Raw genomic sequence first — 25,399 nt, 5'->3', positions numbered from 1 at the left:
AGTTTAAATGTATTTTGCTTCAACATACAGCAATGAATGAAAATCACAAATACTTCCAGCACTCTGGTCTGTTTCAAGGCTTTGACAGTTGCTCCAGAAGAAAGCAAATCTTTTTACTACACTATGTAAAATATAATTTAATCCTGGGCTCACAGCCTTTATAACTGCGTTAACATGAGAGGCACTAGCACAGAGGCACAAACTCTGCACACCCCATGGCCACGTATGCAAGAAAAACCTTCTGTATCATGTGGAGCAATATCTGATGCCAAGCTTCTCTGGGACAGTAGGGGAGAAATGGCTTTTAACAAATGGAGATTAACAATAAACAAGAAAAGTCTAAAAGAATACTTGTCAGCTCTGAATCAGCAGCAAGAACAAAACCCATCAAACATGACTATCTACAGATAAATCCCTCTTTCAGAGTCCATTCTGGTCTTTCATGGGAGAATGAGAATTAAGTATAACTTGATCATGAAGAATGCAGTCACCCCAAAATAAAGGTAATGAAAGTAAGAAGAGTTAACTCTTTGATGTTAGAAGGACTGGTTTGGATGGCCAAGGAAAGAAAGGTGGGAGCAAAAATTAGACCAGCCACTGAGCGTTTCCTAGAGCTGGCCCAGTCTGCTCCTTTGTGCTGCTGACTCTCCCCAGTTGCTACAGTTCATTAGCTGTTTGAGTGCTATTTTAGAATTACTTTTTTTTTTCTTTAATATTGGTTCCAACTTTCAAACAATGTTATTCCTGCCATTAAATTTCTGCAATAACAGAACTAATCCAATGCTAGAGATCAATTGTGTAAAATTATTAAATATCTGTCCCATGATTTCTGTGTTTTAATTTATCAGTGGAACAATTGTGACGATGAACCCTGGAAATTATTTACTGAAACCCAAGACTTTTTCTTTTTTAGTGTGAGGAATCTACAGTTAAAAAAAAGAGCTAAGGTTTCTTCTTCTTAAGTGGAGGGATTATTTGAGTGAAGGAATGTGACACGAAACTCTAACACTGTTCCCAGTACCCCATTCCAGGCCGTCTGTTGCACACAGAATTCCACGCACATTTTATTTCATTTCATTTTTTCTCCTTTCCGCACTTTCCCAGGAGAGGGAATTCGGCCAGGCCTGCCGTGGGCAACACAGCGGGGAAGTTAACGTTTCCAAACGCGTGCCCGCTCCGAGGCGGCACAACAGACCCGTTCTCCTCGCAGGAAGCGCCGCGACCGTTACAAAACACGCCGCCATTTTGCCGCGCTCCTGCCCCGCGGCCGCTGCCCCTTTAAGGGCACGGGCCGCCCTCCCCTCCCCCCGTCACGCGCTCTCCCCCGCGCGCCCCCGCCCCGCGCGCGTGTCCGGGCCGAGCGCGCGCGCCCGCGCCCGCGCTCTGATTGGCCGCGCGCCGCGCCGTGGAGAGTCAACATGGCCCGCGTGCGGCGCGGCCGCGCCCGCGCCAATGGGCTGCGCCCTTGCTGCGGGAGGCGCCCCCTCGGCCGCCAATGAGAGGGCGCCTTCTTGGCGGCGGCGCAGCCTGAGTGCGCCTGCGAGGAGGCGGGCGGGCGGCTGGGCGCTGCGGCGGGCGGAGGGGACGCGGGCGCGGGCAGGTGAGCGCGGCGGGGCCGCCGGGCTGCGCGCCCCGTCCCTGTCGCCTGCGCGGGGCCTGCGCGGGCGGGGGCTGCGGCGCGGACGCGGTAGCTGCGGCGGGGACCTAGAGTGCGGCGCGGGGCCAGGGGCGCGTGCGGCGGTCGTTGAGGCCTGCTCGGGGTGGGGCCCGCGGGGCCGCCTGGCGGTGGGGGGCGGGCCCCGGCGGCGCGGGCTCCATTTTAAGGCTGAGTCGGGCCCGTCTGGGCTGGAGGAAGGGGGCAGCCTGGCCGTGCTGAGCCGTGCATGTGGCCGCCCGTCCTGCCCGGAGGCTGGCGGCGCGCCCTGTGCCCTCCCCGCCCCCACAGCGGGACGTGAGGAAGGAAGCGCCACCGCTCGCGCCCCCGGTCTCCGCGCGCTCCCCCGCCCCGGCGAAAGCGAGATCCTCCCGCTTGGCCTCATCGGTGATCTTGGGTACCCTCGGCCCGCTGAGGCCTGGCTGAGGGTCACGTTTTCGTCCCATCCCCCAAAGCGATTTTTTTTGTTTATTTGTTTGTGCTTACAAACCCTCAATACTGTAAGGTACAGGAAGAACTACGTAGAAAGTAGAAGCCATAGACACGTTTATTTAAGGACATCTTTCGCTGAATTAGCTTCCTCAAGAAGCCAAAGATAAGCTTAAGCAGGGCTAATGGTCAGCCCTTGCGGAGTAGGTTAATGAGTTTCTTCTTCTAGACCTTTTTTTTTTTTTTTTTTGTTACAGAAAGTATGAGACTGCTTGTGGCTTTCCCCAGAGTTACATCCCCGCAGCTCTAAAATGAAAGTCATAACTGTCTTCTCTGATTTGTTGTAGTTACGGAAAGCAGGAACACTTGTGGCTGGAAATCTTGCTGTGCCTTCAGGATTCCACTGCTGATTTGCTTTATCATCTAGTTCTGTTTGGAAGAGCTATACAGCAAGAAAAGGCTATATTTTTGGCACAGAGAGTTTTCGCTTATTTCTTTTATTAGTGAATGTCTCTTGCTGTATTTAAAGCTCTTTTTTTTTTTTTTTTAGGGTTTTGTTTGTTCTTTCAGTGAAGCTTTGATGTCTTGGCAACTTGGAATTATACATGCTCCCAGCAGTCAAAGAGCGGAGTTTTCTGCTCTTTTAGGTGACTTAGCACTATGTGACAGCTGTGCAGTGGCACAAATTTCAATTGCAGCAGCCTGCTGTGTGGTTGATGTAGTCCCCTCTTCCCACTAAGCTTCACATCTGTAATCCTCATTTGAAAACAATGAATGTTCAGAGGAGATGAGGTTTTTTTTATTGATGGTGACAGTGATAATGAAAATACTTTACACTTCTGATTTTTGTTTGATTTTTTTTTTTATATCCTTATTGCTCATAAACTGAGCTCACTTATGTCAGAGTTAACCAAGGCAATATATAGGAAGGCTCAGTGTGCTGCTTCTGTGCAATTTCAAATAGATATGTGTTTAAATTTGTCTCCTTAAAAACACCTTGCTGCTTCTCCCCCACCCCCTTGAGGCTCACCTTGACTGTTACAGAACAGTTTTAATAGTAAGTCTGTAGCAGTTAAGTCATCGGAAGACAGCCCTGTGATGCTTCAGCCTTTTACTTTGTTTTAAGGAAAGTTTTAAAAAAAATTCATTCACATAAGTCTCTCCATTTTCAGTTACTAAGGGAACAAGGTCGAGGAAAGAAACGACATAAAGTACATGATTGCAACAGGGAGTGGTGTCTTACCAACTTTTCATTCCCAGTTTTTTGTCTGCTCCAGTGGAGTACCATTTAAAAATTATTCATGTCATGACAACTTTATTCCATGTTTTCTTAACATGAATGACAATCTTGTCATGCTGTTTCTGTCAAGAAGTAGTTTGCTGTGAGTAATGTAGTACAAATCTTCTGCTCAACTGCTTGTATGGGGAGTGGATTTTTTCTGTTAGCTCAGTTTCTGAGTCTGGTTTGGAAGACACAAGTCTCCCAGGATAATTTTTATGTAATGCGCGTCTGCATTTTTTAGTTGCTTACTATTGCTTCCTTGAATAGTGACTGAGGATCATATAGCTTGTTGGCTGAACTCAGGTGTTGGGTCAGTTTGCTACCTCCTACCTTTTTAATCATAACTTTTTTTTTTTTCCCTGCCTTTGATCAGCAATGAAAGGAAAAGCTGGTGTGTTTGCTCCTTTATTTCAACTGTAAGGTAGTGAAGTTCTCTGCTTTTGCTTTGGAAAGTGATTACTTGCATCGTTACTTTCTCTTGTCATACCTAAAGCAAGAATAGCTGCTTGCACATAAACATGCTTGGGTTGTGGAAACAGTGTCCAAGAAGCTCCTTATTTTTTCCTGGACTTGATCTGTAGCATGGATATGGTGGACCTGTGGGTGTTTATGTACATGCTGGGCAGCTTCCCTTCCTGTAGAATTATCTAAAGTATTCTCCCAGTACTGCTGCAAATGAGCAAAGCATTTCAACCCTTTATAAGTGGTAATAAAAATGTTGATTTTTTTCTAGCCTGGAGCAAGAATCAGTGTTGTGAGCTGGCAGAGTTCATGATCCCCTGTTCTGACTGCCACTCAAGATGTCATTAGGGCTTACGTTCTTCTGTGGTGGCTGTCTATTAGCAGCTCAGCTAAAGATCAGCCTCTTTTGCCTTTATAGGCTCAAAGAAGTTGGGCCTGTTTACCCTGACGGAAGGTTCTCTTTATTCTTGAATATGATTTGCAGAGTAGCAGAGTGCTTTCGTGAGGGCTTAATAGTGATAAACAATATCCCCTATACTTCTGTACAGTGTGCAGGGGCTATTTGGATTTACCATAAACACTGTCTAGAATGAAGGAGGGGAGGGAGAAGTATTGTATTACTGAAATAGATTTATGAGCATGTAAATTTTACCAGTGATATAGCAGAAGAAATAACTGCAAAATAGATTAGACAATCTGACTGTTTTCTCAAGAGAGCTAATTTAAATCTTGGGGTGGGGTAGGATAGCTGGATTAAACTTGTTTGCAACCATTGCTGTTACCAACGCTTTAACCTTCCGGCTTCCTGTTTGTTTTCTCACTCGCAGCGACTTGGAGCCAAGTCTTTATGTAGGGGCTCTTCCTTCTTAACTGCTGCCAAAACCGCTCCTCTCAGAGAAGGCAGTGCAGAACACCAATAGCTGCAGAAGCAGCTGCTTACAAAAACAGGCCCAATTAGATGGCAAGGAAGGCGTATTTTTGTGTTTAGATGAGAAAATCTTTCTGAAGTTATTGAAATTTATTTGACCTTTCTTTAATTCTGTATCAGGCATAGTAATATAGTATGTAGAGGTTTAAAAAAAAAAAAAAACTGTTTGCTGTTTCTGGGTTCCCATTTGCATGAGATACATGGGAACTACTCACTTTACTGCAGGAGTTTGTGCACAATGCTGTTGTGCCCTTTTTTTTTTTTTTTTTTCCTCTCCTAAAACCAGCAGCAAAATTATCTTGAATTATCTCTCGGTTTTAAACACATTTTATTTTTGTCCCCTACAGAAGAAAGCAGATTACTGTTAAGGTCTTTTTAAACACTGTATTTCAACTTGCAGGTGGATACAGGCATACAGATGGCAGATAACAGGTATGTTAAACTATTTTACTGAGATTAAATTTTTGTAGTTATGTTAAAAGTTAGCAGACCTGTAGTTAAAAGCATTTTAAATCTGTAGTTATATATTCTAGTTTTTATAGCACTTCTAAGGCAAATAATAGTTGTGTGTGTGTGGTTTTTTTTTTTTTTTTTTTTTTTAACTTGATATCTGTTTAACTTTATTTGTGATGCTACAGTAGTCTTTCAAGGCTTTTACTGCACCAGGGTAAGATGGATAACTTAGTCTGGTAACTAAAAATATCCAGTTGCATATGTGGTAATTGCTTCTCGTTTTGTATCTGACTAAAGATTTGTTTCAGCAATTCCCAGCCTACATTCTGTGATGTGTAAAATGTCTGGAAATGCAGGAACTTTACTGACTGCTGCCTCTTTTGGGGCCCTTTCCTAACTCCAGCAGAGGGAATACAATGGAAGACATTGTTGGGGGAGGGAACAGCGCTTCCTAGAGTGAAGTGAATGTGTTTACTATTAATCAAAACAATTTGGAATGAAGATTGCAATCCAAGAGCTTTGAGCACTTGTTGATCTCACTTTCTTGCCTCTGCTTTTTCTAATGTATTTATCACTTAGAGTGTCTCGTGTTTTCTTGTGTGGGGTAATAATATTTTCCTTTTCAGGCTAACCTAGTGCAAACCCAAGGCCAGCCAGTCATGTAATGAGATGAAAGTGATCTCTTTTTTTGGCTTTCCTTTGCTTCCTTTTCATTTAAGGAAAACAAGCTTTTTACACAAGTTTTACCCTCAGTTTCGAGTTTGCCAAAGTCTTTTAAGTGTCTGCATGTTGTAAATCTTGCCCTGTAGTAAACATTTAAATTTCAGAATATTAAAACATTTATGAAGTGATTCCCTTTTAACAAGTTAAAATTTTAATTCCCTTAGTAAAGCAGAAGATACTGCTACAGATTCTGTGGAGGCTGCTAAAAATGCAGGTGATAAAAAAGGTAAGAAATAAATAGTAGCACAACAAGTGTGAAGTTGGGCTAAACCCCCTCTGCCTTGTATATTGAAGTTTGTTTATCTACAATTGCAAATCTGTGATGCTCAGATTTACATACATGTTTGTTACTAAAAACAAAGCAGGGTTTTTTAGGCTAATCATTCATGAGATGCCTCCTTTTTTAGGCTGATGTTTTCTATGCCCGTAGAAGAGTAAAGACGTTATATCTGTAATAGTGAAAATATTCATATATATAAACATGCATGTGCACACACACTGCCTAGCATGTGTAGCAGTTGAGTGAAATAAAACCATTTATTGAGGCCTGTATAGACTAGCTTTTAATAAGTTTGAGAATCGCTTATTGTTATTAAGAACCAGCATGCATGCAAGACTGCTCACTTTATCTTACTTGTAGGAGAATGAATGTTGATAAGAATGCCTTTTCAAAGCTTTTATTCCTTATCACAAAAGTCTACACATAACTGTTGAATGATGGTTAAACTTTTAAACTAATATGCATGCCTGCAGAAAAGCTACCATTCCACTGTTGTTAGCTTGAATACTTGAATAAGTTATGTATAAAACATAGATACCTTTCATTGTTACTTTTTCACTGCTACCTTAATGATCTGCATTTGAAAGTCGTGTGTCCGTTGGTGGATACTAGTGACTAATTTGAATTAGGGAAAAAAGCAATGTAAAAGTTTCAAGTTAATATGTACGTGCAGTTTAATGATTTTGAATTGCTTGAGGGGAAGAGTAGAGGAAAAGAGAGAGATTTGAAAAGCAAGTGGGGTCTTCTCAGTACAACTACCTGTGCAACCACTTGTAGCAGTTACTTGTGAGGATTTTTAACTTTCAATTAAAAGCATGTTAGATTGTAACTCCCTTAAAATAATCTTCTGCAGAGGTGGCACTTAGACTGTTTGAGGAGTCATATAATTTGAAAACTATCTTGATCTAGAAGTTATTAGTGATCAAGTAAATGGTCATAGTGCTAGTCTACTTTTTTTTCTATAGTACACTTTTTTTTTTTAATGTTCTTGCCTTTCAAGATTAAGGCTTTAGCCTCATTAAGAGAGAAAAAAAAAGTCTCTTGGAAGTATAATTTAGTAGTTATTCTCTAGCAATTTTTTCAGTGGCTTATGATTTAGAGCTAATATATAGGGAGACTCAGGAAATTTGGATCTCTACCTTATTGCATACCAGGGAAGACAGGAAGTCTGCTCCTATCATCTGTGTGCTGTTTACTTCTAGCAGCAGAGACTTGATACTCCTCCAAAGAGAAGGATGTGTTGTTATCCAACTTTGTCTAGATGAAATCTGAAACTGAAGGAGTTCTGCCTCTCTTGTTAATGTGCTGAGTATTGGTCATATTTGAGAACTGGAAAATAGCTCATGTTTATTTACTATGACTGCTGTAAGAAAGTCATAAAATGACAGGAGCTGTATGAATGTATTGAGACTTGTTTTAAGAGTGACATTCTATCCTCACAGAAAAGCTAGCAGACCAAGTGATGCAGAACCCACAGGTCCTGGCAGCTCTACAGGAGCGACTTGACAATACAGCGGTCACGCCTTCAAGTTACATTGAAACGTAAGTGCAGTGCCCAGTAAAATTCTTGAGGGACTAAAAGCAGAGTAGAATATCCACTGCAGAATGGACATAAGAAATTGTACCAGAAGGAAATAGTTGACTTGCAGCATGATTCAGTGACCTGTTTTTGAAGAAGTGACTCAAGTTTTAGCTTACTTGCACAAAATTAGAACCAAGATTTTTTTTTTCTTTCTTTCTATCCTATGTGCTACTTCCTTTGGCTGTTATGCTTTTGGTTTGAAATAGCTTAGATTAGTCCTTCCCTCCCTCTCCATGCTTTTGTGAGCTTAGCCTTCTAGGGTGTGTGCTGTGGGCATTAATGCCTGATTTCTATAAAACTGCTATCAGATTTGTAGTGGAAAATTTCACAGTCTGCAAAGCTATAACTTATCCCATAGTTTGAAACTTGTGTAAAATGTTAATCTATTTGGAGCTACCTTTTTAGTTTTTAATGTAGGTAGAGATTATTACTTTTATTTCTTGACTAGGACTAGATGCTTCCTTAGAGATCCTTAATACAAATGCTGAAAAAATATATATATATTTTGTCTGACTGTATAAGCTCCTAATAATATTGCGTACAGATGGGCCGTGTATGTTTCTGAATGATCCACGAATCTAAGCTGTGCAGCATACACAATTCTATTTATGGATGGCACAGCACAGTTCTAGTTGCTTAAGTGTAATCATAAAGAAAGTCATTAAATTGAAATTTCCGAAATACATGGGAAGGGTAGTGACACAGGAAATGGAACACCTTTGAGGACAACATAGATAGGAGAAAGGTTGTTTCTCCTCTTTTTCCCACTCCCTCCAGTAAACTTTTGGAATGGGTTTTGCAGAAATATGTATGTTTGACTTAAACCCTTTGTTTAAAAATTGGATTTATCCATAAGCAGTGTGTTTCAGTTTGTGAATTAATACTGAGACATGTAACTTCTTAGGCTAACAGATTTATTTGCTTTTAGTTTACCAAAAGCAGTGAAAAGAAGAATTGATGCCTTGAAACAGCTCCAGGTGAAATGTGCCCATATAGAAGCAAAATTCTATGAAGAAGTACATGATCTAGAGAGAAAATATGCAGCACTCTACCAACCTCTTTTTGATAAGGTGGATAAACTATGTGTTTCTTTACTGAGCTTGTGTTTTCTTCCTTATTTGCAATTCAGTTTTGCTTGAATATATTTGATTGTGCTTACATTGGTAGCTTATCCAGAGAAATCTTCACTTTCTTTTTTTAACTTGTCTTGGACAGAGGAGAGAGTTTATTAATGGAGAAGTTGAACCTACAGATGCAGAGTCAGAGTGGCACAGTGAAAATGAGGAGGAAGAAAAACTAGCTGTGAGTATAAGTCGGACAGTGAATTACAGTTGTAACAGATTTTTCAGAGTTAATTGCTGTACAACATTTCCCACTGAAGAATTTGTCTTTTGATAATAAAGGTTTTATTAATAAAAGTGTTGCTGTGATACTTATGTTCATCAAAAGCATTTACAAACGTAATCTAGTCTCTAAGCTTATAATTTAAGCAAGTTGAAATGCTGCCTTTTTGCACTGTTCGTAACCTGTTAGCAGTATCTTTCTGGTAATGGGTTCCATTCCAGTGCTACATCATTCCCCAAGGTAATAGAAGACTGGCAGTTTTTCTGCCTGTCCCCTTTATTTTGGGGGACATAATTAGCTTCAATTTCCATAAACACATTTGAGGCGGATGTCTCCAAGTCACGAATTGGAATTGATATAATAGCACATGTGCTGGCTCTTGATTTCTTAAGTTGTCTATTGAGGAGAAGGTACCTAGGTTTAGGAAAGACGCTGTGATAGGTAGGCTAGTTTTGACTTTCTGTAATTGTTTTAGCCCATACTCTCAACCTGAACCTTTTCTGAAAAGAAGCAATCTACTTACAATGCTATGTTTGCTCTTCTCTCAGATTTTTCTTTGCATTTTTTTCATTGTCCTGTTTCCCTTCAGTTTTCTTCGAAGATTTCTGTTTACCAAATGAATTAATCTCTGTATTTTTCCTGGTCTCCTGAGATTTAGCAAGAGATAGAATTCCACGTTCATAAGCAAGAAGACTTGTTAGGCTTTATGTATGTGTGATACTTACTGGCTGCTATTTAAAAGAATATATATATGCTGCTATCTAGTGGTGTAAAAGAGAAGGTGCAATACAGCTAATTCAGACTGCACACTTTCTGTTGTGTGGAATGTGGAAGTCAATTCTTTCATTTTTGCTAACATTTAATCTCAGTTATGTGAGAGAAACCTGCATCATAAAGTCTGCATCATAAAAGGCTAGCCATTCAAGACAGTGTAACAGTGAAACAATCATCATAGTGCCAGGTGTTTTGCAAAATTGTTTGGAAAATAAAACTGTTTCCAAGGGTGGAGGCTAATTTTAAAACTTAGATTGCATACAGTAAATGATGATGATGACCACAGGGAAAAGATGAATGAAAAATACAAGAACGTTTATTGTTTTATTTGTAAGAAAGTAGAAGTGCTTTTCACTGCAGCAGTTATTCAGTCTATTCTATCTATTCAATCTACTCAATTCTATCTGTAGAAAAGAATTCCAGAAGACTTGAAAGTGAGTCTGAGTTCACTGCGTATACTTCTAGGTATACAAGTTGTAGGGAAACCTCTTGTGTCACTTAGCTGAAGCTAAGCTTCAGGGGTGGCAAATGTCCTGAACATCTACCTCTGCTTGTTATTTATTCTCATGATTTCTGTTCTTAAATGTTTCTTGTTTCCCAGGGAGACCTGAAAAATGTAGTGGTACTAGAAGAAAAGGCAGAAGCAGAAGAGACAAATCTCAAAGGAATTCCAGACTTCTGGTTTACAATCTTTAGAAATGTAGATATGCTAAGTGAATTAGTACAAGTAAGTTTCTCCTCTGAGAAGAATAACTTCTCTCAAGTGTTTAAAGTGATGCTTTTTTTTTTTTTTTTTTCCCTCCCTCCCCCAACTAGTAGTGTTTACATGTTGAATGGGTAAAAGATGTAAGATTAGGGTTCTCTAGAATCCTTGAAATTAATCCATAGGATGCTTGGGAGGCAGTAGTGGGCAAGCAGACAGCTGACCCGAACTTTTAATGAAGATTTTATTATTTCTTATTATTATTTTTTCTTATGTGTTTTTTCCTTCCCTTCATCCCCACCCCACCCCAGTTATCTTAATACCCTGAAACCTGTGAATATTATCAGCAGGAAAATCCTGAATTACATATTTCATTTTTGGCAGTGTTCATGCAGCTTAGCAAGGTAGTAGTAATTCTGGCTACTGAAGTCAAGACTTAATGGTTGAAAATTTGCCGCTTGATATGTGCCAAACCAGTCCTGTTGTGTTACAAGAGAAAGTCAATCAAGTAGATTAGATTAAAATGTTGCTCTTCTTATTGAACAGGCAGTATTGAGCATTTTTTTTTACTTGATAGGAATATGATGAACCAATCTTGAAACACCTGCAGGATATTAAAGTTAAGTTTTCTGAACCTGGACAGCCTATGGTAAGTTTTCTCTAGTCGCTTCTCATGAAGTTGCTGTGATGATGTGAGCAGCAGTTGAAAATGTTTCAATGCCATTTTGTTTTGCTAGAATATGTGGGAGGTGCTTTCTGGAATAGTATCTCTTTGGCTTTTAAAATTTCTCTCTAGCTTTCCTGACTCTTTCAGTTTTTCTTATTTCTGTCTTATCTTTAACTTTGTCTCTATCATTCTTGTAATTTTTAAATTCTGTTTCTGCTCAGTCCATAGTAGTCTTCATTTCCATTTCCTCTGTAAACTTCCAAATAGCCTGTTCATACTAGCAAGGTAAAATGGTTGCTTTTTGTTTTGAAAAAGAATTTGCTGTGAAGAAAAATGTGTACTGTAGGATACTTCATCAAAATGAGAAATGAAGTATAGGTGACTTAGAAAATGTTTTAGGTAGCCTCTAAAAGTGTACCTAGTGAGGAATTTTAAACCTCAAGTTCGACTTTGGAAAAAGTCGACTTCTGAAAGTTGAGCTTATCTTGCAGATATTGTCCAAAACAACTTGTTCTCTTTTGATGCATTTATTCATGTAGACTATACTTCTTAAACCCTTTTTTTGAGGTAGAAGCAGAGCCACAAATAGGATTCAAACTTGCACATTCTCTTTAAACTTGATCCTTGTGGCTTTTTCTCCCACATACATGTTTTTATTTTGGTGAGTTTTCGTGGAGTTGTAGTCATCTGATAAGCAGTCTAAAATAATCACAAGAGATCTTTCACTGCAGAATCAAGAAAGAAAGATGGGTTTGTGTATGAAGTAAAGGTTTTGGTCCCCATTGTTTCCCCTGTTATTACCAAAAACTTGAGTAGATAATATGCAAAGGGAGTGGTAGGGATAGAGACAGACTGGGAATATTTAAGCTCTAAAATATTACTGGGCCTGAGGGAGCGGGTGTGAATTTAATGAAGAACTATTTAAGCTTGAGCTACGTATTCTAAAGTGCTTTGAAGTGTACCTACTCAGCGGCGTTCAGATAATTTGGAGAACAGTTGTTTTGAACTACAATACTTTTACTTGTTCTTATTCAGCTTTGTTTTATAGTACTTTAAGTTGGAGATCTGCCCTTAGGACTTCAGTGGATTCATTTTGTCTTGCACTGTTCGTAACCTCTTGACAGTACATACCTGTGAATAGGTTCCATTCCAGTGCTACATGAAATCCAATAATGGAAGGCTGACAAATTCTGTGTCTCTTCTGTATTTGGAGACAAATGGATGCATTCCTAATCTCTTGAGTGAAACCTGTTCTGCAGTCTTGTGTGAATGTGTTTTTCCAATCATTAGGTTGCTGCATTGTGTGGTGGAATTGCTAGGCGTTGATTGCAAAAAGTTTGCCTTTTGGTGTGTAACAAAAACACTTAACTAATTCTATTGGGGATTAAGCTACAGCCAGAAGAATTGCATAATTGTCAGGAATTTGATTTGCCTTGGCTATGAAGGATGAACTGTAGTTATTGTCCTTCAAAATTGTCTCATTACACTAATATATGGATGTGTCCTTTAAGTTCTGTTCCCTGTAGTGTACATCTAAATTCTTAAAGGTGAATGAAATATAGTAGGTTACCTGATTATAATTTAAATGTTAACCAAGGCTGTTCTAATTGTTCACATTCTTCATTTCCTGCATTTGTTACAGGGAAAAATATATTTGCTATCAAGTGTGGGCTCTTTTTGTTTTGCTTTTTTTTTTTTTCTTTCTTGTGTTTAGAGTTTGGTAGTTCTGATTGCTCTAGAAAAGAGGAAAATTAGCAGTAACTCTAATGGAACTTTCTTCTAGTCTTTCTCATTAGAGTTCCACTTTGGGCCCAATGACTACTTTTCTAATTCAGTCCTGACAAAAACCTACAAGATGAAGTCGGAGCCAGATAAGACAGATCCTTTTTCATTTGAAGGACCTGAAATAGTTGACTGCGAGGGGTAAGGAAAACTTGAACTTAAATCATGTTTTGAATTTCTAGTGAATATCTTTCAGGTACTGATTTCTTTTAATGCAGTAATTAATGACAAGAAAACTTGCTGATTTACTGTGGCTGGATGTGTTGTCTTTTACTGCTGTTGCTGATTCTGTTTGAAGGATCATTCTCAACTGTTGAGGTTTTCTGGAACAGCTCTAGCTTCCTCAGTCTCAAAACTGGTGGCAGGGGGTATCTGTCCTCTTTACAGTGATTACTCTCATAAGACAAAATATGTAGCTCTCTTGTTTCAGGAAGTACTTGGTGTGTCCAAGTGTGTAGTACTTCAGTGCTTCTCTAACATCTGGACAGGTTAAGCTTTACCTAGAGAACGAGAAACCATTTCTGCTTTGATGTTTTTACTCTGTTCCATTTCTTATCTCCCCTAATGTCCTATATTAAAATGCTATATGTTGCCTTTAGGTGTACAATTGACTGGAAGAAAGGAAAAAATGTTACGGTTAAAACAATCAAGAAAAAACAAAAACACAAGGGCAGAGGCACAGTTCGGACAATTACTAAACAAGTTCCTAATGATTCTTTTTTTAACTTCTTCAACCCAATAAAGGGTAAGTAAAAATGGATGTTTAGGATCTGTCTTTGCTGCAGTCTATACTTGCTTGTTGCTGCTGGAAAAGAGCAGACTGCAGCACATCAGCTCATTTTGTTCTTGGCAAAATTCTGATGCGCGGTGTAAGCAGAATTCCTGTTTTGTTTGGAGGGAGATTCTTGTTAAACGCTCTTGAAGTTGCGTTGTTTGACCACGGGATGGCTCCATGCATCAGTTGGGGCTTTTACCATGGGAAGAACTTGTTTTCAGTTCTGGACTAGTGCCAGCATATTGGTTTCTCTTAAACCTTTATGTTAAGAGAAGGAAGTTTCCTCTGGTTAAATTAATGGTGCCCGATGCCTCATAGACCTTCCTGATGTTACCAGTTATTTAATGTTACATGTGCAGTCATGTATTTTAAAACACTGAAGTGTATCTTGAAAACATTTTTGATTTTGGAACTTTTTAATTTATTTTTTTCCTTCTCAAATGCCTACCTAGCTATGTTTCAAAATCGGTATGTTTTAGACTTCAGAGACTCACTACACAAAGTTGTAATTCTTGATCTAGTCATGCTGACTTTTCTTTATGAACTCTCTGCTCTTTCTAAATCTCATTACACTTTTTTTTTTTTATACAGAGATGAAGCAACTGATAAGCGATTCTGAAGTTGATGTTTTTAGCACAGGAATGTTCTTTAAAAGAAAAAATGTTTGCATTTTGTAGAGAGAAAATGGTAGTGACCAGTTGGGCCCATTTTTATTTTATATTGACTCCTTTAAGAATTGAAGGGGCAGCTGTACATAGTCTGGAGGTAGACAGGCTGACATCTGTTGGCAGCTGATGCTTGCTTTTTGAACTTGCAAACAGATTGGATTCTCACTTTGCACTAACAGTAGGATCAGTATCTGAGTAGAGGAGGGAAACCTGTTTTTGGTTTTTGTTTTTGAGGGGGAGGTTTTTGTGCTGTATTTAGCAGTTTTGAATAGGTGGCTAGACTGTACAAACTATTCTTGAATTTACTGTCTTTTCTCTTTGTAGTATCTGGCGATGGAGAGTCATTGGTGAGTTTACACATACAAAATCACATTATTGTCGCTATAGCTTTTTGCCAAGTGTCTCTGTGCTGACTCTATTCATATACTATTATCAAGAGGTTATGGATTTTTGATAACTTCTTTTAGAGTTAAGATTAATCTTGAGGTAAAACCAAAGGCAGTGAGTACTTCTGTAAGTCACCTTGTGACACTTTGCTATTATGCGTCTTGCTAACTCAAGACAGCCTCCCTGCAATAATCACTGTTGGGAAAGTTGTCGTTTTCTCTAGCATGTTGGCTCTCCTGTATAGTGATAACAGACTTCCCACAAAACAATATAAAGCTAATGTCAGCTGGCAAAAACAGGCAAAGTCTATATGACATGTTACAATATAATGTGTTTTAGTAGCATATATGTGAGTAGTTAAACTTCTGAAATGTATTTTATTGCCTCACTCAGAATTTAGATTTCCAATGTTTCTTTTAAATTGTTATAAAGTTGAATATGCTGTAGAGTGCAAGTGATCTAAAAGGAGACATTACGATGTTTCTCAAACCTATAACTTTGAAATACTTTTGTTTGCTCCTCTGTACCATGCTGTGTGTTTAGTGGTAAAATACAATTTCACTTGCTTTACAGGATGAAGATTCAGAGTTTACCCTAGCAGCAGATTTTGAAATTGGTCATTTCTTTCGTGAAAGGATAGTTCCTCGTGCTGTGCTTTATTTCACTGGGGAAGCTATAGAAGATGACGATAACGTATGTATGCTAGCAGCAATTTGTTTATAAAATATATTCTCTTTTCTGATTAGTCTAATATATAATAATAATTCCTTGAGAATAATGAAAAACCCAGAGAGATTCATAATTAATTGGGAATGGGAAGGAGATATGCAACTGAGTTGTTAGTCATTGCTTCTGGAAGTGACTTAGTTTTGGGTACTGTGCTTGAATGTGCTAGATCTGTTACTGCAGAATACTTTATGCGAATACTAGTGAAGCTAAAATTTTGGTTTTGTTTTTTAGTTTGAAGAAGGTGAAGAAGGTGAAGAGGAGGTGAGACACATACTATATCTTATAGATCTCCTTACCAGCTGTATTGAAGTTCCTAAAATAGTTCCTCTATATGCAGCAGAAAACAGTTGTTCATATGTGGTCTGGCATATGAGAGCTCATTTCACAAGTTCAGTGTTTGTGAGTTATCAAAAGTAAAATCAAACATAGCTTTTATATAGTTGCTTTCTATAAGAATTTTTTGTTGCTAATATTTAGAAAGCTACTTTCTGACATGAGTCAAAATTAAAAAGAAACTTTTTTCTTGAATGCTGCATGAGAAGATTCTTCAATCTTACCTTTTAAAAATCTGCTACTTCATATTAGTGGAATTCATCTGTTAGCTTTTAATTGTCATATGTTTGAAGCATGCTCCTTGCTAAAGGTAAACTTAAAATGGGGAAGAGGAGCAACTGCTAATCTTAAAGGCTTCATTTAGACTTAGCGTTCGAGCATAGCAAGAATTCAGGTCTGGTTACTGTAATGCTGTATGGACACAAATATGAAATTCTTTGCACAAAACTACTAAATGATATCACACCGGAGGATAAATAAGTATCCATGTCAAATAATTATATTTTAGTCTATTCTTGTTAGTCAATTAAAGCTAAATACTGATTCCTGTCAAAGCCACTAGAGTAGGGTCTGTCAGAAGCTACCAAGCTGGTGTTTTTTTGTGAGCGCTGGGGGCCTTTGTGCCATCTTTTCTCACCCTTTGCAAGGTGCGGTGTGGAATTGTGGGCTTACTGCAGTGCATAAACTTCTTTTAAGCTGGTTCTTGACTGAAATATATGTGTAACTTTTAAGACTGTCTGGAGTGCCAGATGTTAGTACTTACATACAAGTATGTAATACTGTGGAGTGCAGAAACACCGCAAAAGTCATGTGCAGGAATATGTAGTCTGTCCATTAAAAAAAAAGTCAGTTGCTGGTAGGAGGTCAAAAACGAGAAAATTAGACATATGCTTACTAGCAGAACTGCAAAATTCCAATGATACTGCAGAGATATTACTATAAAAATTGCTAGGAGCCTGCAGCAGTTTATGTAGGAGGATTGCCTTAAATCTGACATGTTTTAAATCTGCATTTCAAATTTTCTTTTCAAGATCCTTAAGATTGTGAGAAGTTGAGTTCTTTTCCTCCACCCAAGTAGTTTTAATGTTGACAGCTGAAACTCTTTGAAATGCAGTGATAATACTATTAGATATTTTCTTTTTGCTTGTGCTTTTTTTTTTTTCTCCACTACAAAAAGCTGCGTTTTAACCTGTTTTAATTTCTGTTAGTTTATCTCTATTTTGTCATAGGAGCTGGAGGGGGAAGAGGAGGGAGAGGAAGAAGATGATGCAGAGAGTGATCCGAAGGTAGGAGTTTCTTCTTTTTGGTTAGGCATATTTATTATATATTAGCATAATACAGGTTATAATCATGAGCACCATAATTAAAATTATAATAGTTTGTAAAAAGGTTAATAAAATATAAAGGGTGCTAACTTCTGACCACAGCAATTTTTTTTAAATATGTTCCTCAATATTCAGATTGCTCTTAAAAGACAAGTTAATGTTCAGATGAATTAAGGGAATGTTTGTCTCCCAGTCTGCACCAAGGGGGAAAAATAAATCCTAACTGTATCTTTGCTTCATGATGGTATTTCCATATTTTTTCTTGTTTGGGGCTTTTTATTTCTTTTTTAATCTTTTTATTTCGAAATGTTATTCTGTGGCCAGAAGCAAACTTAAAATTAGTCTGATGAGCATTAGGTAGACCAATTTGTGGGCTTTTTCTTGTTTTGTTTTTGTTTTTTTTTAATTAAAAAAGTTCTTTTTAGTTGTCTTAAAGGCAGCAGCTTAGACCTCACATGTCTGTGGGCAGCTAGAGCTCAAAAAGCATCCGCAACTTGGAATTTTAAATCTCACAAGACCTGGTTTTAAATTCAGTCTTAATGTGGGTTTGTTTTCTTTCTGGTAGGTATTTTTTCAGTCATTCAATCAGCATAAAGTTTATACTTGAATGGAGTAAAGCTAGAACAATGATGGCAGGTTTGCATTCTTTTAGTGCTTACAACATCACTTTTTAATTTGTAAAATGGCACATATGAAAAGGTATTCCTAGCTGCTTGATTTTTATATTATTTTTTGGAGTAATGTCCGAGTGACATTACGCCATTGTAAGACTAATAATGGATTTATATAAACCATATCACTAGTGAATTTTTTTGGTCACCATGTCAGGCACGGAGCTTGTTTCTTAATGGAAAATACTGTTTTCTAAAAGAAGTCTTGTGCAAAGATTTCTCAGACTGCATTAAAGCAGCAGAAGCAATACTCCGAATGTTCCAAGGGATCAAAATACCAAGGGAAGTGTAAAGGGGAAAGGTAGGACACCTGAGAAAAGAAATGTTAGTTCTGAGGCTATAGATTTAGATTTCTATTAAATATCAAACTTCCTCTTAAAGGAAGAAGTATGAAAACTAGTATTTTGTAGGGAAAAAAAAATCTTATGGTATCCTTGGAAGGTTATGGTTGTTGCCTCCTGTATTATTTTGTACATTTCACTTTTCATTCATGCTGACAGTTCCTTTCAATTTTTTCCCATTTAGGTGTAATTTAAGTCTGTTTATCATTCATACATTTCTAGGTAAGGTGGAATTCCATTCATACCTAACTTTCAAGATTCCCATTTGCAGTCATGCAGTGTTTTATTTTTCTAGCTTTCTTGTATGGGGGGAAAAGAAAATGGGGAAGTGGGGACTTCAGGGTTTAGCTTTTACTAGTGACTCAGAAGTACAAAGGAATATATAGAGATTAATGCCTTTAAATTGTATAATTAGAATAGATTTTTATCAGAATGACCTCTTTGCCTTTCTGGCGCAACTTCTGCTTTATCTTTGCAACAGTCCTGCTGCGTTTTATACAGATGATAAAGGATACTGAAACTTAACAGACTTTTTTTTTCTTATCCCTTGTTTGATGTTGTACCTCTCTTGACTGTTTCCACTCTACTTGTGAGTTATTTTAGGTGTCTCCTTCATTCCTCTTAATAACTCTCGTAAGTCGCTGACATGGTGTGTTTTTTTTTCCATGTTCTCTTTATTCATGCTGCCTGGCAAAGGCAGTCAGTCGCTCTAAGAGGCCTTTTCTTGAGTGCTTATGATACTGAATAGATTTTACTTGCCTGCTCATCCATCTCCTTCATTTAACTTTTTTTTAAAAAAGAATTCTGTTGTATCCTTCTTTCCCCTTCCCTCTCCCATGCATCATAAAGAATGCTCTGCCTGCATTACACTTTCTTGGCTGTTCCTTAGGTTTGCATCTTCGTCTCTTTGGTTATTTGCAAGCAGTTGTACTCCTTCCCACTCTTTACCTCTCCCCATAGATATGCTCTTCTTTGCATTTCTTCAACTCAAAATTGAGCAGTGTTTGTTATTTCCAGTCTGATATGCTTTGGAAGGCCAGTCACCCTGCCTCAGCATTCATGTGTTGTTTATTCACATGGGATATAGAATATCCCTCTGTCAGGACAGCTCATACATCAGCCTGCTGCAGTCTGGTCCACAGCCATCTTTCCTTCTTGCACCTGCAAATTATCAGCCACAGGCTAAGTTGTCAATTAAACCTGAATTCTGTTTTTGCTTTACAGTGTACATACTCCCTAAACTCATCTTTCGTTGCTTCTGTTGTTCACTCCTGTCCTTTGGCACTAATCCTCCATCCTCTCCTCACTCCTACTTCCCTTACATCTAGAATAGCTTTTCATGTGCACAAAAAATAGCTGTTCTTTAGTCAGTTTCTTTATTTTAAATCCAGTTTTGCCATTTCAGTCACTTCCATGTTAACTTTTTTTAATTGCTGTACTTCATTCATTATGTAGACGTTGCCACTTCTGTCTTTTTTCTTTGAAAACTTTTTCTCCTTCCTTCCTCGCACACTTCTTAGTTTGAAGAACATTTGAGTTAAGCGAGAACCAGGTCAATATCATCTGTACAAAGGACTCTAAGCTGTGCTCTCTGGAAGTTGTGGCTTTGGAAGGCTAAGCAGTCAGATGATATAAAGAAACTTCTGAAGATGCTGAGAAAATGTAGCTTTTGTCTGCTTTTCTGTATGCTTGAGTGCCTTGTTTGTTTAACTGTCTTTACTTCACGATTACTTATTTTATGCTCAAATGGAGAATTAGTTGCATGAGTATTTTTAATTAAGAACTGAAAATCTGTGCTGTAGGGAGAGACTACTCATGCTTCAATGTCTGGTCTGTCTTCTAAGCAGTAGTGGTGGAAGGGTGTGTTAGTAGCAAATTCATTTTCAAATCCTTTGCAGCACTTTCTGTTCACACGCTTGGTGAACACAACACATTAGTTCTGCTTAGCTTCAAATTTACTTCCCCATGTATATTTGATATCTTTACTTTCTCTAGAGAATATAGAGTAGGAAATGAACAGAGATACTGTTTAGCTTTGATACTCCTATTTTGGCTGTTTCACGGGAGTTTCAAATAACCCAAACGTTTTCTTCTCTGCTTCACTGGACATCAGTGTTAATGCTTACTGTTTGCATCGATCGCACTGTTGTTGGCAGCAAAGTCTGCTTGGGAATCAAACATAACGTCCCAAAGAACTTGATGGGCGACCTGTGCCTGCAAGGCTGCCTACGCAGATGGGATCCTTGTGTAACAGAAGCTTCATGAAAAGAGTTTTGAAAAAGCAAGGAGGTGAAGGCTATATTGTTCTTTGAATTAGCCAAGAATATCCTGCTTAATCTGCTTAAGCTCTGAAGAAAGTCATTGTCTTTTCTTCAACTCTTAACTTGATGCAAAAAGGATCTAATTTGAAAGGATTAAATTGCTATAATAAATGGCATGGGTACTTTGGGCCTAAGCCTCTATCTTGTAGGACATCAAATTAAACAAATGAGTGCGAGCTGAGGACTGTTTAAACTATAGAAGCAATTTGTGTAGAGAAATCAATATAACTCCCAACATGCTTTTCCCTTCCATTTAGCCTTATGTTCCCCCAAATTTTAGGGGAAACTCATTAGGTTATATGTATATCTTCTGGTCCCCAGACAGTTGATGCAGTCACTGATGGGACAGCTGATTTCTGAGCAAGCTTGTCTTATGTATGGGCTAGGGAGCTCAGGTTTCTCTCTTATGCTTCTAGGTAATCAAATGCCAGGGAGAGAAAAAAAAAAAAGTCCATAGTAGCCAGTGATTTTTTTCTTAATTCTTAGCAAATGATAAAATGAATAAGATGATGCAACAAAAACTTACTAAGCAGAAGCTATCAAAAACAAAAAATTAAGTTTGAGTAAGTTTGCTTCACCACTTTAGTTTATCTCCATTTTGAACAGCTTCTCAAACCAGAATCAGAGATCCAGAATGATTTTTAACTCCTTTGTGCACAGAATAATAAGTAAATGGTATGGAATCCTTGCTTTAAAGACTTAAAATAATAATATTAAAATAAATTCTGCCACTCCTTACATGAAACCATTGCTCATAACTGCTACAGAGGATCCCTTTAGGAGAAAAGGAATTCTTACTTGTCTTTATGCTAGCAGTCCTATAGTAGTGACAGCAAATCTCAGGATGTGTTTCATACTAAACTTATTTAAGATATGATATATATGATTCTTCATCTGAGGGTTTTTTGTGGGGGTAGAGGATATCTTTTATCCCTGGCTGGCACTTTGCTGGGAAGTGAGTTTAGGAGAACCTAGCAATAATGAGAAGTCTAGCAAGAATGGGGGATAAAGAGCACAGGGTCTGTCTGAGGCCAATAAATCTGACCACTACAGTAGCAGTTATTGACCAAATGTCAACCCAGAGGCCCTGTGGGAAGAACAGGCTCAAGGTAATTGCCTCTCATGCAGAGGATGGATGTAATCTGTCATGCAGCTTGGTGCTTGCTGCTTTGACTCTCCAAGAAACATTATAGGCCAAAGATAATTTCCAGCTTACATGTGCCTAATAGGGTGACCTAAACTTGCAGAAAATTATGGATGGTCATTTACCTGCAGTTTTGTCATCTCAGGATCAGCCTAGGATTAGAGCAGGATGCTCTCTATGGGGCTGGGAGGTAACTGAAGGCAATTTAGAGCTCGAGGACTGCGTTGCTCTTAAGAGCCCTGGTTTTGAAGTTTAGTGCTAGTGCTGTTTCTGAAATGGTAGAAGAATACTGATTACACTGGAACTCAGGTCTGAGGTATTGCCTTGTTACTTATGTTCTCTTAAACATGTGGTATATATGGCCAAGATAAATAGACCTTCAACTGTAGGCTAGAAATAGGTATGAACTACCACTATTTTTTTTTCTCATATTTGAGAGCCTCTTAAAACATATATTTGTTAGAGTAGTCCTTATCACTGAAAGATGCTTAAGGAACTTATCTCTGAAAACTATCTCTCTGACATGGTATTTACAGGATAAAGATCTATATGCAATAAAATGATTTAAAGTTTTACAGAACTAAAAGCAAGTATAAATAATAGAGAGTGAAGTTTATTAGAAAATATAGTAAGGATTTTGGTTGATTGGTAAAACATTGGGCAAAACAGTTGCAGTGGCCAACCTAAATATATCAATAAGCATACCCAGTGAATAGAGGAAGGCGATAGATTTTTTTGAAGTAGCTCAAACAGTTGGTTTTCTGTGTGATTATGGTTCTTTTACCCAGAATGTATGTGGGGGAAGAAATGTCAAGTACTTGTATTTCTGTGTTGAAATACAAAGTAAAAGTCGGAGAAACGCGTGTTTCTGAAAAACATTTTGAGAAATATTATGGTCAGGTTTGTTTGTTTTTTGTCTACATCTAATCCAAATGACCAGCATACAAATCTTAGCAGTGACAGTCAGATCTCTGTTGTTGTTGTTGTTTTTCCCTTTTTTAGAGAGAATACTGATCTTGTTTTGTATAAGCGCATCCCTATATTCAAGAGTGAATTCCTGCTGTGTTTAGGCCTAAATCGGTGAGAATCAGTTCACTTCAGTGTGATGTGGAAAGCCAAGCAGATGAGACATTATGAAGTTGGAGTTAGCATGATATCCCGGGGGAGGAAAACGGCAAGGAAGAATGCTGGAAAAGCCTCTGGCATATCTATGCAAAGGAGAGGATTTGCCTGTAGCCCAGACTTGTCATGAGAATGACAGCGACCACTGTAACCCTAGAGCAGTCTAGGTCAGGAAGGGAAAAATGAAAATCAACTTGAAATACTTAAAAATAGTTTGGTCTTGGCATGGGTAATCAAAGGCAATTTTGTGATAAGAAAGCTTAGTTGGGACTCTTCTGCTTCACCACAGGTGGAATGCTAGGTTTGTTTTAGCTCTTGGTCACTTGATGAATAGTGAACACTTAAATACTTGGTGCTCTTGTTTAGAGTAGTTACTGAAAAACATTTTGTTTTGTGGTGAGCAACATTCAGGGTGTCGTGTTGTATAGCAGTGTTTCTCTTCTAGAATAGAGTAGTTTTCTGTAATTGATTCTTGGTTTATCTGTAATAACTAGGGTAGAGGGGGAAGCAAATGGGAAAATTGAGTAAAGTCTTCTGCTTTTCAAGAACCCTATTTTACAGCAAAAGAGGTACAGGGTAAAACCTGAAGTTGTTAGCTGTTTTCCAAATACACTTCCTTTTGCCAAAGGGAAGGTTGTTTTGTTTTGTAATGAAGGTCTTTCTACTTTTGCATACTCAGTTTAGCACTGGAACTTCTCGCCCAATGTTAAACTGTTGAATTACACCTGCTAGTGATGCAGAACATAGAAGAAACAAACTCATTAATTATATTTTTATCACCTGTAGTTACAGGGGAAGGTTTCTGTGTGAGGGCTTAGGTTTGCTGCAAAATGAGCAGCCTGACCTCCCAGCCTTCTTCCCTCCTCAGAGTTGATGAGGAGGTGACAGCTTAGTGCAAAAGTATGTGTTAGGAGCTGAAAGTCGAACTGAGCTTTTAATTGAGGGGAGTAGACGATGGTTTGCTGGCCTATCTTGAGCCTTGGCTTCTCTTGATAGAATTTAGAGAATGTAGATTAAAAAAAGAAAAAAAAGTATTAAGCAGTTGGAAAAAAATAACGTGAGTGCAGTTCAGGCATTTGTGACATAGTATGCAAGTAGCTTTTTTGTCTCCTTTAGTGGGTTAGTTGTATCTCTGGCTAGTTAAACAGCATAGTTAAGTTCTCTTGTTTATTGAATTGCCTCGCTGTATGCCACTTCGATTTTTAACCATTTTTTTTACTTGTCTCCTCTTTTTCCTTTTATACAGAAAGATTCCAGCCAACCTGCTGAATGCAAACAACAGTAATAAGGAAATACCACTTCAAAGTGATATTTGAACAACGTATAACAAATATTTGGATACCTGGCCTGCAGTTCAGGATATTCCATCGCTGCAGCACAATCTTATTAACAATGCTTAAAATTAATTTGTTTTAAAATGCATGATTTTCACTAACTCTTCTTTTTTGCTTAACATGTACAGTGGCAACTTCAATGCATTTGGGAAATATGAGGTTTAAATAAAGCACACTCTACAGCCGTTGGTACACTGTAGCTAAGTATGTCAGTAGGCCTTTAGAGCCTTGTGCCCTATGTGTAGGGGAAATAGTCCAGACTACCAAGTGAAGATTATCCATTTCCTTGTTAAACATTGACAATTGTGGAATAGCACATGTGCTGAGAAGCTAAAGTAAATGGATTACTACATGTATGGTAGTAGCTGAAACAGATAGAGCAATATGACTTTTTTTGCTAGTTCCCCTCCCCCCTTTTTTAATGTTTCTTGCAACCTACACATTGAACTAGTGCTTGAGCAGCTTTAAATGTCATATTTATTATCTCAGTAAAGCCAATTGAAGTAATTTTACTTCACTGAAGGGGGTGTCATATTTGAGACTTAGTTGTTCATCTTTCTATTTATTTATTCATGTTTGTAAGTACTTTGACAGAATTTTCGTGCTTTTTAATAGTTTTTAATATACTTGAAAATATTCTTCCTGTTTTGCCTAAAATATGGGTACTTGTAAAACGCAAATTTGACTTGGTCTCAATGTAGTAGTCTAGACAGAAGAAATGAACTTGCATCAAAATGACATCTCTTCTGGATGAAGATCAAAATAAAGGCCAAACTGTTGCTGTTGATGGGAAGTGGGTTGCAGCCAAAGAACCAGAAAATTTCCAGTAGTCTTAATTGCTTAGTGTCCAGCATGGAAGGACCTTTCACTATGAACACAAATTTAACAAAATTCAGCTCAATAAATCTGAAGTTTTGGTGTCTTATATTCCATTCCACAATTTGTTTTATTTAAAGCTCTGAAGTCTTCAGAACTACCTTCTTGTCCCAGTGAGGCACTTCAGGTACACGTTTCTAGTCTCAGCATCCATTGCCAACCTCGGGCAGCAGTTGAATAGCAGCTGTATCAACACTGTGACCAGGCATGTAGAGTGCTCCAGCCTTACCTTACACATTTGTAACTTAATACAGTGTTTTCAATTTGTACAGAATAGATAGAATATTCTATTAAAGTTGTGAAACATGAA

The 25,399-nt window shown here is 38.2% G+C and overlaps 1 protein-coding gene and 2 non-coding genes across 3 annotated transcripts; all 3 read left to right on the top strand.

The window, feature by feature from the left end:
- The first annotated feature begins 1,506 nt into the window (after positions 1-1,506).
- Positions 1,507-25,399, top strand: NAP1L4 (nucleosome assembly protein 1 like 4). The gene is made up of 15 exons (XM_088525827.1): positions 1,507-1,600; positions 5,156-5,187; positions 6,096-6,157; positions 7,654-7,753; positions 8,722-8,863; positions 9,009-9,095; positions 10,513-10,638; positions 11,192-11,263; positions 13,065-13,204; positions 13,663-13,808; positions 14,831-14,853; positions 15,467-15,586; positions 15,854-15,883; positions 17,185-17,241; positions 24,126-25,399. Exons 2-15 carry the CDS (start codon positions 5,174-5,176, stop codon positions 24,162-24,164), a joined length of 1,158 nt encoding a protein of 385 aa, XP_088381953.1. The 5' UTR covers positions 1,507-1,600; positions 5,156-5,173; the 3' UTR covers positions 24,165-25,399.
- LOC148594525 (small nucleolar RNA SNORA54) lies at positions 9,304-9,431 on the top strand. The gene has a single exon (XR_015913451.1). It is a non-coding gene; the product is annotated as a small nucleolar RNA SNORA54 (small nucleolar RNA).
- LOC148594524 (small nucleolar RNA SNORA54) lies at positions 12,380-12,500 on the top strand. The gene has a single exon (XR_015913452.1). It is a non-coding gene; the product is annotated as a small nucleolar RNA SNORA54 (small nucleolar RNA).

The sequence above is a fragment of the Tinamus guttatus genome, unplaced genomic scaffold, assembly GCF_059628265.1.
Source record: "Tinamus guttatus ecotype Peru unplaced genomic scaffold, ASM5962826v1 Tinamus_guttatus_pri_ptg000240l, whole genome shotgun sequence".
NCBI lineage: Eukaryota > Metazoa > Chordata > Aves > Tinamiformes > Tinamidae > Tinamus > Tinamus guttatus.
This window is presented reverse-complemented; position numbering and strand designations above follow the sequence as displayed.